This window comes from Lissotriton helveticus, chromosome 4_1, assembly GCF_964261635.1.
Source record: "Lissotriton helveticus chromosome 4_1, aLisHel1.1, whole genome shotgun sequence".
NCBI lineage: Eukaryota > Metazoa > Chordata > Amphibia > Caudata > Salamandridae > Lissotriton > Lissotriton helveticus.
The window spans coordinates 1,093,835,987-1,093,851,312 of record NC_136063.1 but is presented as its reverse complement, the minus strand read 5'-3'; the positions used below and the strand labels follow the sequence as shown (position 1 = coordinate 1,093,851,312).

Genomic DNA, 15,326 nt, shown 5'->3' with positions numbered 1-15,326 from the left:
AATTTAAATATAATTATTTAAATGTTTAAATGTATTTATTGGTATTTATTTTGAATTAATTGATATTTAAATGTTTAATTGGTAATTAATTAATATATAATTTGTAATTAATTTTAATTAATTGATTAATTGATAATTATGAAAATTGTATTGTATTTTCTGTAGCGGGTTGTGGGTTTATAGGGGAATAGAGTCGGAAGTAATTTAATTATAATTAATTACATTTTTAAATGTATTTATTGGCATTTATTTGGAATTCATTGATATTAAAAATTTTAATTGGTAATTAATTAAAATATAATTGGTAATTAATTTTAATTAAGAGTTTAATTGATAATTATGTTAATTTTATTAATTTATTTTCTGTAGCGAGTTGTGGGTTTATGGGGGAATAGGGTGGGAAGTAATTTAATTGTAATTAATTAAATATTGTTATTTATTTATTGGTTTTGTTTTGTTGTAATTTTTTAATAATGTTTTAATTGTTAATTAATTAATTGTTAATTGGTAAATAATGTAATTGAATAATTATTATATTATATAAAATTGTTAATTACTTTTAATTAATTTGTATTTTGTATTAATATTTAATTTATTTTTATTCATATATGAAGTATTTACTTTCCTTACTGTTGCACTCACTGGAGTGGGAATAGTAATTTTTACCCCTACGCTATCCAATGCTTTCCCTACTGTTGCACTCTTTGGAGTGGGAATAGTAATTTTTACCCCTACGCTATCTAACACTTTCCCTACTGTTGCACTCTTTGGAGTGGGAATAGTAATTTTAACTCTCCCGCTATCCAACGCTTTCCCTACTGTTGCACTCTCTGGAGTGGGAATAGTAATTTTTACCCTCCCGCTATCCAACGCTTTACCTACTGTTGCACTCTTTGGAGTGGGAATAGTAATTTATACTCCTACGCTATCCAACACTTTCCCTACTGTTGCACTCTTTGGAGTGGGAATAGTAATTTTTACCCCTATGCTATCTAACGCTTTCCCTACTGTTGCACTCACTGGAGTGGGAATAGTAATTTGAACCCTCCCGCTATCCAACGCTTTCCATACTGTTGCACTCTCTGGAGTGGGAATAGTAATTTTTACCCTCCCGCTATCCAATGCTTTCCCTACTGTTGCACTCACTGGAGTGGGAATAGTAAATTTTATGCCTATGCTATCCAACGCTTTCCCTACTGTTGCACTCTCTGGAGTGGGAATAGTAATTTTTACCCCTACGCTAGCCAACGCTTTCCCTACTGTTGCACTCTTTGGAGTGGGAATAGTAATTTTTACCCCTACGCTATCCAACGCTTTCCCTACTGTTGCACTCACTGGAGTGGGAATACTAATTTTAACCCTCCCGCTATCCAACGCTTTCCCTTCTGTTGCACTCTCTGGAGTGGGAATAGTAATTTTTACCCCTACGCTATCCAACGCTTTCCCTACTGTTGCACTCACTAGTGGGAATAGTAATTTTTACCCCTACGCTATCCAACACTTTCCCTACTGTTGCACTCTCTGGAGTGGGAATAGTAATTTTAACCCTCCCGCTATCCAACACTTTCCCTACTATTGCACATTCTGGAATGCGAATAGTAATTTTTAGCCCTACGCTATCCAACGCTTTTCCTACTGTTGCACTCTTTGGAGTGGGAATAGTAATTTTAACTCTCCCGCTATACAACGCTTTCCCTACTATTGCACTCTCTGGAGTGGGAATAGTAATTTTTACCCTCCCGCTATCCAACGCTTTCTCTACTGTTGCGCTCTCTGGAGTGGGAATAGTAATTTTTACCCCTACACTATCCAACGCTTTCTCTACTGTTGTATTTACTGGAGTGGTAATTGTAAATGTTACTCTCCTGCTATCCTATGGTAAAAATATAGTATATTTTTTATTAATATTATGTTTATATATATATATATATATATATGTGTGTTAAAAAATGTAATCGTATGTTTATTCATTTTTAACTTAAATTAATTGTTTATTAATTTTAAGGTTATTTAAGTATGTTTAAGTTAATTATATTTATTTTTTCATTACCTTTAAGATATTTTAAAATTCGATTTTTTGACTAACTAAATTTTTTACATCGATATTTTTGATTCTATATTTTTGTACTTACCTGTTTGGAGATAGGAAGTCGATATTTTTTAATCAATATTTTGCTACATCGATATTTATGACATCGATATTATGTCATTGATTCTAACTGTACTTATGTCACTGTATCTTTTTTTTAAATCTATATGTAGTTTTATGGCCGTGTTACCTTTGTTCTATGCCGCTTTTCTGACTTTTGTGTCGAAATAAAGCTTGTGATGATGAATAATAAAATAAGAACGTGATAAAAATACAAGATTTAATAAATACCATAAAAATCATAGTCCAGTGAGACGGCGATAAATCATTTATAGTATTCCTTGGTCTTGAAGGATCCAAACTCAGTGGGTTTCAAGTTTAGGCAATTTTAAAGTTCAGGTAAAATGTGTCAGCCATATATAATGAAAAATGGTTGAAATAGTGTTATTTATGTAAGTGATATGAATTTAACTGAGCATTTAACCAAGCACACACATTGCATTCTCTAATTACACTAGTGTTCCTGTATGTAATGGTTCGTTCCTACTTTTTGTCTGATGAGAGTTCAGGGCTCCCATGTGAGTTTGGTGCCATCAAGTCTGTTGAGGGAGGTGCACTGCATGCACCACATTGCACCACCACATTAGTGGTGCAGGGCAGAATGTTAGGCTTGCAGGGACATTAACCTTCATGCTTGTGCTGAACGTACAATATCACAGGCTTAAAGTTGCAGAGTGCAACTAAAGACAGAGAGACACACTGGCCTCAAAGAAGGTCTCAGGTGTGCAGGAGAAATGGTGTCTTCTGACTCAGTCGAGCATGATCAGATAGCCACAGTTGGCGCTTTATGCTTTTGGGTGCTATTTTTCACTTTATTCTTTGAAAAATCAGAACTTCGGTTCTACTAATTGGATTTCTGTCGTTTTTGTCTTATTTTATTGATAACATTTTACTCTATTTTTCTAACTTGGTGGGAGATCTTTTTGTATGGTGTTTTCACTGTTTTACTGTTTGAAGACTTGCACAAATACTTTACACATTGCCTCTAAGTTAAGCCTGACTGCCTGTTTGCAAAGCCAGCTGGGCGTTGAGGACAGGTTAATCTGGGGTTTGACAAGCATTGTGTTTGCTGCTTGCCCAGGGCTCACACCCCAGTCAACCAGTAATCCAATTTCTCACTTCTATCATTCCATGTCAAATTGTTCAATGAACTCATATAGATAATGTACAATCTGTAAACTGGTCTCGAAAGAGGAAAGGTCTTAAAACAAAGAGAGCACTACATTACCTCTACATCGAACTTTCTCATCCCATTCCCCACAAATGAAGTGCATCACCTCCCAGACATGAACCACCATTGCATTAAACCGAAGAACACTTTATGGCCCTAATTGACATCCAGGGTGGGTTTATACAGCAGAGTTGCTATAATCCTTTATGGAATTTATACTGGAATTTTCCCTGCCCGGAATGGATAAGGAGCTGGTTCCTCACTTATGCTAGTTTAAAGCCTGTAGTGTTAGGCAAGGATGATGATTTTCTCTCTTGGGTCCTGCAAGCGTCGAAGGGTAACATTTGATTGAGTAATCGTCTACACTGTGGTGTGGGACATACCGTGAACTCATTGGTGTGATAAGGTAGGGGGTAAGAGGCCTTAGCCCTGGGATCAGGGAGAGCATCTTGGTTGCATTTTTTATGTTGGTATCAGGGTATTTACCGGCTATCTTTCTACACTGTCATTCAGAGGGTGGTGAGATCTCTACAAGGTGTCCCTATGTGGCACCACTATATACTGCAGGGTGGTGGACACTGGCATAAATGATTAGGGCATTCTTTTATCAGTCCATCTGCAGGTAGAAGTGTACACTGCTGCAGCCTTGAGACAGCGACTGTGGCGCAGTAATGGTGTCATGGGCCCTATTGAAAAAAAAGGAAAATGGACTCCATACTGCTGGTTGTGTGCCATCGTTCCCATGCAGGGCCCCTCACACCACCTAGTGCTAGTGGTCCTTATTGCACTAATCAAAGTTGCTCCTCACTGCCTAGTGGAACCACCCAAATTAATATTTTTATACAGTATAATTGTGATCAGTTTGCATATCAATTTTCTGCAAAAAAAAGTCTGATTTAGGATATCTTTTCATATATGGTACAAAACAATTCCTGAAACAAACGTAGATGAATGGGACTGCCATTCCCGTACTCATTGTAATGTAAAGAGGGCCTATTTATTTTAATCATACATCCTTTCTTTTCTCTAGACAGACAACACCTTGCTTCAAAATACAAAAGATAGGTACTGTCGCTATAGGGACATTTCCCCATTCAATAAAGAAAAGAGGCTTATCAATAAATTGCAGGTCTTTATAGCCGACTTCTTGATTCTTGGATCTGCCGTCCCTGCCCATGTGATCTATTCCTACAATGATGTACTGGAGAATTGGTGCTGAATGGTCCACGTGTGCCCAGATTATACGGCTGCTTCTTGCTCGAGTCATTCAACTTGGAGTAAGACGGGTATTAAGGCACTGTAAGCAAGGGGGTCATGTTGCCAAGACAGCTTCTGTGGTCTAGGGTGGGAGACTCCTGATGATGATCTAAACGCCCAAGCTTGGGCACCTCTTCCTAACTTTATCTATTGTAGGGAGTAGCGCAATTTCAGCAATGACGTATAGGGGAGTGGGGGGGGGGTTATTGGTGTTAGCCACAGGGTCAGATAAGAATATGTGTTCATGGGCAGGAGGAGGGCTGCTCTGCCCTTCTTGTCCTCAGCAGTAAGTTTAAGGTTTGTCATAAGATGCCTTTGAGGCCTCTTATTTACACTGAGATATGTGGAAATAAACCTAGCGTGTTTACTGAGATTTAGGAATATCGATCCATGTCCCCTATATCCTTCACTGCGCCATCTCTTCAAACCCCGGTATCTTTTAACAGTCACATCTCGCCTCTGCAGCACTACCCTGCTTCCATCTAAAGCTGCTCATGCATCTCCTTCCTACACCATTTTCCCACAGTTTTAGCATCATTCCATAGTACCATGCATTTCTGCACAGCCCCTCATCGTTTCAGTGCCCCACCTGTCTATACACTTTACATCTGTTTGCTGCCTCATCTCTGTAGAGCCCCAGCATTTTATTTTAGGCCCCATTCATTGTTTCACAGTCCTTATCTTTTCACTGTAACTACTCTCCATAGCCTTTGATTCTGTTCTTTGCCATACACGTTCTTTCTAACCCTGACCGCTCTAAACATCCCAAAAACTATTCCTGATTTATTTCTCTCCAGAGTTGGATCCATCCATAGCACCAACATAACTCAGCCACAACGTTAGCATTTTCTTCAACTCGGCCTTCCCTCCACAGCTAAAGAATCGCACATTAAAGGATCCTGCAGATGCACAATTTAAGCTCCACCCCAATACCTCGCCAAAGAGAAATACGTATGTGCATTAGCACAATATATCTACTGCGTGCCTTAACCCTATTGTTGTAAATTGAAGCACCAAATATACTTTTGGATTGTATTCACTGTAGACAGTAGTCATTCATATAGGCATGTGTTCTAATATAATGTTACAAATGGTAGGTTCATTCACATTTACACTTAAGCATTTCGAGTTGTACTGCCTTGACTGGAATTTCCTTCTTATGTACTCATTTATTTATTTGGTAATGTTTGCATTTATTCTGTAATCATAGATGCCCCCTGTAATGCTGTATTTAAAGTGTACACTGACTGTCTTACTAAGTTAGCCTAGCCAAAGGCCTTAAGGATTAGGTTCCTCATGTTTAACCTTCAACGTGAAGAGCTTGCTTGTACTGCAATGTTCTTTCTTTGTAGGTGTGTTCACATGATCACATAGTCAGTGAAAGGAATATTTTGCATTAGAGATAGTGAGGTCTCAGAGAAGAACCTTTGGCAAGAATGAGAGGCGCTAACAAATTAAAGGAAGATTTTCTCTGACTTTGAGGGGTACAGACCTCTCTGCTTTTATTCTCTTTGTGTGGCTTTATGCTATGCATTGCCTTGGTTTGGAGAACTTCTACTGAAGTCTCCTCTACGCTGACACATTCCTGCTATTCCTGATTTACCTAGTTTTCCCCACTTTAGTTTAAGACTAGTTTAGGCAACTTTAAATTTAGCAATGTATAGACTGGAAGATCGAAAGCTGTACACGGATCATCAAATCCTATGTCCTTATCTTCTGTATTGCCGCAACTGAATTTCTTGGTTGCTTTATGCTACTAAGACTTCATTTCATTCAACGCTTTGGCATACCCATGGTGATTTTGTATCTTGACAATGTGTTTTTGAGATTTATATACATCAGTTTGGCCCTTAAATTGCAATAAAACCTACTTAACCTTACATACTGATTCCTGGTCCTTCATGTGTGACCAAATGAGCTATACTGTAAATTGAATTGTTTGGTTAATATTACCTACCCTTTACCTCTAAGGCAACTAAAAAGATTCACCGCCGAATACTTGGTAAGACCAGCTTGTGCAGTAGCACTTCTGTCAGGAGTTTGGAGGGCAATGATGGAGAAACATATGGAACAAAGAAGGCCGCAAGGTTACGTGTTCTGTTCTTAGGGCCCATCGGCTTCAGGCCTAAACTTTCTCATTGTGGAACATGAATCTAATATTATGCCCAGATAGAAGCAAGGTGTATCCTCCCAAAAAATTGAATATTCTTATTTCTGAACAATTAAAATACTTCTTCCAAGAGTGAGCGTTAAACTATGTAAATTGATGACAATTAGACACACTCAACGTGGATAGTTGCCCATGTTTGTAAGTGTGTATGTCTCTATGTATATATGTATGTGGTGTTTGTATAGTGTGAACTTAGCCACTAGGCCTTTAGTGCTTTACAGGGTCATGGACAAGCATAAAGTCAATGAGTGAAAAGAGAAGAGTTAGAAATTGGGTCTCTAGTTGGCAGAGGTATGCACCCTGTGCAAGTAGGGACCACAATCCTAGTCAGGGTAAGCTATACACACTAAAAGATAACCTGTGCTCACCCTCTGGTAGCTTGGCACAGAGCAGTCAGGGTTATCTAAAGAGGCAATATGTAAAGTATTTGTGCAACTCACACCTACAGTAATACAATGGAAACCCCACAAAATACTCCACTCAGGTTTAGAAAAATAGACAATATTTTTATGAGACCTAAATGACAAAAATCCAATAAGTAGAACCAGAGTTATGAATTTTAAAGAATACACTAACAATATTGCTTAGAAGTCAATGGTGCTAAGTGGTTAATTAAAGTCGAGCTAGACCAAGGTATTTCCAAAGTTCAGGCCGATCGCAAAGGAGGGTAGGTCGGCTAAGTAAATATCCCTAATAAGTGCAAGTTCCATCCCACAATAAGTAGAAGAGATAACGTCCCAAAAAATTAGTTTTTTCAAGCTGTCGACATATTTCCCAGTTACTTGGACCTTAATAAATCACAGCATGGACCGTGGAAGTCATCGCTGTGACGCAGTCAGCATTTATTTTAACTTACACAAGTCAACGAGGAACGACTGTGGCATGCCAAAGCCTTCCACAGTACACATTGTGACAATAAGGTGGAGGAAACACCAGTTGGCTGAATCATCTGTAACCAATGGTTATTGAAAACATCTGCATTGATTGTGCGATCAAATTGAGAAGAAGCCAGTCATCTTGCTCAATCATTTTTCCAACATGTATGTGATTTAACTCAGAAGAAGAAAGCAAAACATTCATCATGCTATATGAAGTCTGGGCTCTTTAATTTTAATACTATTACACAAAGATAGATACATCTTCTTGTTTTTCTGACTAGTTACAAACCAAATTGAGCACCACTGTTACATATTCTGGGTTTCTGTGTATCAAGGTGTGCTCCACTATTTATATGTGGACTAGTCTTGTGTTACTCCAGACGTCTTGGAGACTTGGAAGGGAAAGGAAAGAACTTTCCAGAAGCAGATGTGGGGGTAGCCTAGAAGATTCCTCCACTTTAGAGGCTGGCACCAGGTATAAATATTGGACCCTTAGACCAACTGTTCAGTACACTCCTAGACCTGAAGGACTGAAAGACTTCAGAAGGACTGCCTTTGACCCCCAGAGGACTGCCCTGCTGTTTGAGGCTTGCCTTGACCCCCCCCCCCCGAAGGATTGCCCTGCTGCATGAAGCCTGCCTAGCTGCTTGAATCCAGGACTACCAGAGTGACTCCAAGGGCTAATTAGCTGGCCTCCTGTGTGAGCTAGAGGGACATAACAAGCTCCAGCGACCTTGAACCCTGCACCTTGGCACTGCTGGTGTGAGTCCTAACCTCCCAAGTGATGACCTCTAAGTCCTGATCCTTTTCATTGTCGCATTAAAGGTGCTACTCCTTCCAAACTCTAAAAGTTGGGAATTAGAAATACCTTCACCAAAAAGTGACCTGAGAACCGAGAGAAGGCTGGGACATACCTGCTTTCCAATCCTCTCAAGGTGCATCGCTCGTCTGCCTGACTATTTGGTAGCTCCCTCAATGTTCTTCTATCCAGAAGCAAATCCTGTTCAGTGGGACCTCTCTGCAAAGAAATCCAGCCTCATGGAGTTCTCATTGACTACTGCCTGCATCTTCACCCCGCTGGAGACTTTTGACTTCCCAAAAAGTACAAAGATTGAAATCTTCACAGCGACTCTGTCCAGTGGCTCCTCAACAATGAGGCTTCCTCTTCAGACACAGCCGACTGCCTTGCCCCACTAAACTTTACCTTCTCAGGAACTTTTCTTAAAAATGTCTTCTATGTCTGACGGTTGGCTGACATCGGACCCAATCCACTGTGTGTATCTGCCCTGCACTCCATTGCTGTTGAACTTAACTTTTGACTTTGCCCCGGTCTCACTCGACCAGATACCCACAGGTAGCGTGTTGATCGTTTATGCGCTATTTTTCACTAACAATTGTACAAATTGATAACTCCAGTTCTACTGATTGGATTTAATATGTTTTGGTGTCATTGTATTTAATTATTCTTGTGTTGTATTTTCACTGTATTACTGTTTGTAGGCTGCATATATAATTTACACATCGTCTCAAGGTTAAACCTGACTGCTTTTGTGGCAAGCTACCAGAGGGTTAAGCACTGGTTAAATTAGTGAATTTTGTGGTGCACCCTGACGAAGGTTGTGGTTGAGTAGGGTTCTACCTATCTATCTATCTATCTATCTATCTATCTATCTATCTATCTATCTATCTATCTATCTATCTATCTATCTATCTATCTATCTATCTATCTATCTATCTATCTATCTATCTATCTATCTATCTATCTATCTATCTATCTATCTATCTAATCTATCTAATCTATCTATCTATCTAATCTATCTATCTATCTAAATATCTTCCTGGAATTCCCTGCAATTTGAGGACACATTTGCATTCTAAAACGCTATCAGGACCTTCCTTTTCTGAACCTATTGTCTGCCCTTGATTTCACCTTGTGGGTTTTAGTTGTGTACAAGTGCCCTTTGACAAATTAAATTACGGATCACTGGAATCTTGGGGGAGAAACAAAGATTACATTGGTGTTAGAAATGGACGAGGAAAACCAGAGATCATTGAGTGTAGGTTATACAAGATTTGTTGTGTCTGATGATCATTAAGTGTACTTATTGTTTGATGATCTCAGATTCCATTATCAGAGTGTAATAATTATCGAAAGCAAAACTATCAATCCACTTTGATGTTTCTGTCAATGCTGTGTAACAGATACCTGTAAAGATATTTTTCCTTAGTTCATGTGATATTTCTCTGTACAGTGCAGATATCTCTGTATCTTTTGATGATGTAGAAGGTATATTAGTATGTTATAGTTTAATTGTTTTCATATTTCCTTGCTACAGGCTTATTACGAGGAAATGTATGGCAGCAAATATCAATGGATTATTCCTGGGTGGTATCAAGCTTTGTGGTGGCAACAGGCTAACTCGTCAACCTGTTCCGGCAGAAACCTTCTCAGTGCTATGGAGGGCTATATTGGTGTGGACTTTGAACCTCTCAGTACAAAAGAGATCAAAACAATATCTGGACGTGTAAGTATTCTCAGATTTTGAATCACATACAGATGTACTAATAAATGTATGTTTATATTCCCTATAGGTCTGAGTCGGGAAATAAGAGTAGAGATAGGTGATCATGACAGTTGAATGGTCTGGTGCTGAGTTATCCAAAGTTAATCTACAAGGGTTGGATCCATACTAGACTTTTAGTATGGCCACTGACTCTGTAAATGATTTGCATCATTATTCATTGTACATGTATTCATCTCTGGATGATACTGGCAAATGTTGCAGGTTGGTGGCCCTCGTTACACAACTTCGGACACCCTTGGTCTAACGGTTAACACTGAGGGCATGAGTTCGGTTTTATTTTAAGCTCCTATGGTATCTGGGTTTGTAGGAGTATGTACAGCATAGGTATTAGTGATGTAATAGGTACTAGTGACGTATTAGTAGGCTGGACGTTCATTCGATGTCTGTATGTTCTTCATGGGAATGTATTATGTGTGTATTTGAGTATAAAGACAGTTGGATACTGTCTCCTGGGCCTTTCACATGTATCCTGATTTTACTCTGCACAATAAAGTTCATAAAAAACAAACCATTAGATGGATTAGAATCCTTTACATATTGGCGACACAGATGGGATTTGATGACCAGGTTTAGATCGTGAAGTAGAATCATTTGTAAAAGAATGTGTGTAATGGTCTTACAGTGGTACATACTTGGTTACATCTACACCTCCTTCCATTCCTGTAAAGTATTCAGAGAGAGTTTATAAATGAATTGCAGTGGATGTCTTGGGTCCTTTTCATGTGTTACCTATAAATGAGATATTTTATTGTTTTAGTTGATCATTTATCAAGATAGGAACTAGATTAAAGGCGTGTCTGAACTAAACAAAAATGCATTAATTTACTTTTTTCAAGACATCTTTAATAAAGAAGGAGTACCTGAAGAACTACTTACAGACAATGGAGTTCAATTTACTTCTAATAGCATGTTTGAATTATCCTCAAGCTAATGGTTAAGTAGAAAGGTTTAATACAGTTTTGGTGGAGTGAATCCATAGTGGTATTAGAGCCAATGTCAATTGTGAAAATGCAATCAGAGTACAGTTATGGTCATACAGAACCACTATACATTCAGTGACAGGTTTTATACCATTTGAGCTTATGAGAGGAAGTAAAGTCACATCTTCATTGAGTCCATTTTGGAACATTTAAGTACAGAAATGTGGAAGAACAATCACATGAGGCTAAAAAGCAAATGATAAACAAAGTGTTGTACAATGTGAAAAAGAAATGAGAACAAAAGGTAACAAAAGTAATGCAAAAGCAAGATTTAGGGGCTCATTAGGATGGCGGACGGACTTGCGTCCGTCCGCCACCCTAGAGTAGGAGGGACCGTCCGCATGGGCTGCGGCGGTCCCTCCGTGCAAATTAGGATGTGACCGCCACCCTGGCGGTCACATCCAGGATATTTAACATTGCGGCGGGTGCAGCTTCAAGCTGCACCCGCCGCAATGTTAAAAAAGCATACATTGCATATGTATGCAGCAAGCAGCAGGCACCGCGCGGTGCCTGCCGCTTGCTGCATACAAATGCAGGGGGGTACCATAGGTTCCCCCCATGTGCACCCCCCACCCCCCCTTCACCCAGGGGGCCCGCAACGGGCCCCGCAGTGAAGCACCGTATGCTTTTACACGGCGGAATATCCGCCGTGTAAAAGCATTTCTTTCTGTGCATCCTAATATGGTGGACGGTGTCTGAGAGACACCGTCACCATATTACAGCTTTTCCGCCGCGGTTGTAAGCCAACCGCGGCAGAAAAGCTGCGGACGGAAACCAGGACCCACCAGCCATCCTAATGTGGCGGTGGGTCTTTGGTGGGTCCGCTGCGGTTTTTCCGCATCCTCCGGGCCAGCGGTGGCTCCCGCCGGCCCGGAGGATGCGGAAAAACCGCAATCCTAATGAGCCCCTTAGTGTTGTAGACGTTGTACGAATAAAAGAACCTGTACTGTTGTAAAAAGGAATATCAAAGTTCAGAGATCCCATTCGAATAATTGAGATTAGAGGTCAAGCAGCAAAGATAACTAATAGTCAATGCTAGAATGTTTTATGCTTAGCAAAAAGTAATTATAATGACGTTGTTGAAATGTGTGGATGAGAAACAAGTTCAAGATAACTTAATAATATTCTGATGTTATGGTTTCTCGCCTATGGTATCCTGTTCCTTAGCTGCTCAGCCTGGATGAGTTTTCTGAGTGGAATGTTGGTGTGTGGGCTATGTGTGGAATACCTGTGTGACTGGATGAGTGATGACAGTTGGTGAGAGGGGCTGAGCAGCTAGCAGGCTGCTCCTGGTGGGGCTGTTGATATGACCTACAGACTGCTTACAGGACTTATATACTTATTAATGATGACTTGTCTACTTACCTGAACAAATCTACTTGGATTACAATGTACCAGCGTGTCATCTTTACGACAAACTTAGTAGCAAAATATATTAACAAGGATTTGTTAGCGGATCAGAATTAGAACCACATTGGATAGGACTTGACAGAGCTTGGGGAGTTTCACTCTGTGGAATTCCACAGTGTTACCGAAAAACTCCGTGAAATTCCACAGAGTTCCGTGTGTGGGTGGAGTAAGGGAATTCACTTAAACCTGGGGAACATTTCTGCCCTAGCGTCTATTAGGCAATGTTCTTGGTGTCCTCCAGGTATGCAGCTCAACATCGTGGCTGCATCTGCTAGACATTTCCATAATAATCCACAGGAGGGAGAGGTGTGGCGCCGCGGCCAGGGCGACTGACGCTGGAATCTGGGGATCAGGGTTCGATCCCCGGCTCCGGCGGCAGGTTAGCCCAGCACCATGTGACTCTGGGCAATAGCTTGCTTAATCTTCCCGACGGCCCCCAGCGCCTAGAGACCCTTACGGGTGATTGTGCGCTTTACAAATGTGGATTATTATTATTATTATTATTATTATTATTATTATTATTATTATTATTACAGCACTGAGCTCCATAGGGCATGAGTACAGTTTCTCTAAGATCAAAACAGGTCAGCCTACACCACCAGCCCCCCTGGGCCTGTGACTTCAGCAACTGGGGGACCATTTGCAAGGATTACCTTTGAGGCAGCTCCCCCTCGGAGTGGCCCTTTTCATCCTCCGTAAAGCCTCGGTATCAAGATACACCATCCTGCTCCGTCTGGAGTGCCTCTTCCTCTGAGGGTATCCCATCTATCTGTCATGTTCTCATGTACTTCATGGGTGTTGTCCATCCTGGGGATGCTCAGGTGCTCTTTCAAGTCTTTCTTTTCTGCTACCCAGTTCCAGGCAGCATCTGGCAGGTCAAAGAAAATAGATTGGGAGTTGCAGACGACCTTGAGCGTGGCTGAAAATATTTGTTTGAATGGCGTCAGGATTTTCCTTGCCTCTGGCCCAACCGGGTATAGTCAGGGAAATTAAGTATCTCAGAGGACTGACACCTCAGTTCCTCAACAGCTCTGACTGCTGTCAGTATTGCATCCTTCACTCTGTACTTCAAAACTCTGAAAAGGTGGTGGTAAAGGGGAGTGCTCACAGGTGTCTGCTGAGCAAGGGTTCTGTGATCTTTCTCCTGGAAAAGACCCAGGGCTTGTCAGATGGCATTTATGAGACAATCCAGTTCTTGAGATGTTTTATGTTGCCGTAGAACCCTCAGTATCCACAGCAAAGCCCATTAACTTAATGTTGTTTCTCCTTGCCCTGCCCTATGCTTCTGCTGCATGCTCCTCCAGTGTCATGGCTCTCGCTGACAAGCGCAATGCAGTGATTTTGATTTCTAGAACTGTGTCCTCAAGTTCAAAGATGCACCCCTCTGCCTAAGATACCCTTTCAACTGCATTATGAAGGTGCTATCTTATAACTCTGACATCTCCACTACCTCACCCATCTTTAATATTGAGTGCAGAATAAGATGCCTAGATTGCCTGGAGGATGATATCTAGATGCCTGGATTGACTGGAGGATGGTGTTTGTGGAGAATGTTTCCAGGACCTACTGCACATCCAGCATCTCACATGTGACTGGAGGAGCCGGGGGTGTCCTATCGAGGGCATTGTAGACTCATCCATCTTGGCTTGGGCACTTTGCGAGCAGCCTGGTTCTTCCCCATTTTGGCAAGGAGCCAAGGCACTGAAATGGTGGACCCCACATCAAAGGATCAGTACAGTTGCAAAGGGTACATGCCTCTCAGCTCAAAACAGCTACCGGCTATGAAGGCAATCAGAGGCTGGCACCCAGGAAGGTCACAGACCACTGTGTTCAGTCGCAGCTATCCAAAGGAGTGGAGTTGTATCTTACTAGCTTGACCAACCATCTAGCTCATGCACCAGTGCAAACCTAATAAAGAATAACCTACCAAAGTCTTAAAGTAGATATCAACTGCACACGACAATAGGGTTTGTGACAACATAATATTTATATTTGAAGTTTGTGTATCATTACACCACCATGAGGCATAGTATTACCGCAGAAGGTGGATCATCATAATAACCATAGTAGATTGACTATATGTGCTATGCTAGTATGAATCCTCATTTTATATGATCCAAGAAGTCTTCCTCCATTATTACACAAATCAAGAAATATTTGTACCAAAAATACACATGCCAGATATATAAAAATGAAGAAATGTGACTCGATTTGACTATGATGCGCACAACAAAAATATGGTATTCTAAGTAAATGCCTCTTTTTCCATGATCAACAACAAAGTTTTGGACTGATGCTTATGGTTTTTCCACTGAGAGTGCAATTAGGCCTGCTAACCAGACCTCAGTGCCAGTGTTCTAACTTTTTTCAAAGTACATATTGTATTAGCTACTCCCAATCGCCATATGTTTACTTACATATAAGTCCTTAGTGTATGGTCTCAAAGGTACCCAGGGCCTGTAAGTGAAAGTACTCACTCAGGGTTGCAGCTCTGATTGTGCCACCCTGAGTGTGAAAAATTACAAAATGACTCCCAACCTGCACTACAGCCTGGGAGAACAGTTTTAAACAGGAAACAGCCTTAAGTCTAAACCATGTATGTGTCTTACACACATCCATGCCTTTACCACGCAGTTTTTTAACCACACCTACCTTTACAACGTATGCCATTGCTACGAAAAATGTAACTATAACGGTAAGTCTATTATCACACATATATATATATT

General features: G+C 40.5%; 1 protein-coding gene across 1 annotated transcript in view; it reads left to right on the top strand.

The window, feature by feature from the left end:
- The window catches only part of GABBR2 (gamma-aminobutyric acid type B receptor subunit 2), a 1,581,022-nt gene that overhangs the window by 747,636 nt on the left and 818,060 nt on the right, over window positions 1-15,326 (top strand). Inside the window, exon 6 of the mRNA XM_078686234.1 lies at window positions 9,962-10,150. Coding sequence (XP_078542360.1) covers window positions 9,962-10,150 — 189 coding nt within the window. The remainder of the gene's footprint in view (window positions 1-9,961; window positions 10,151-15,326) is intronic.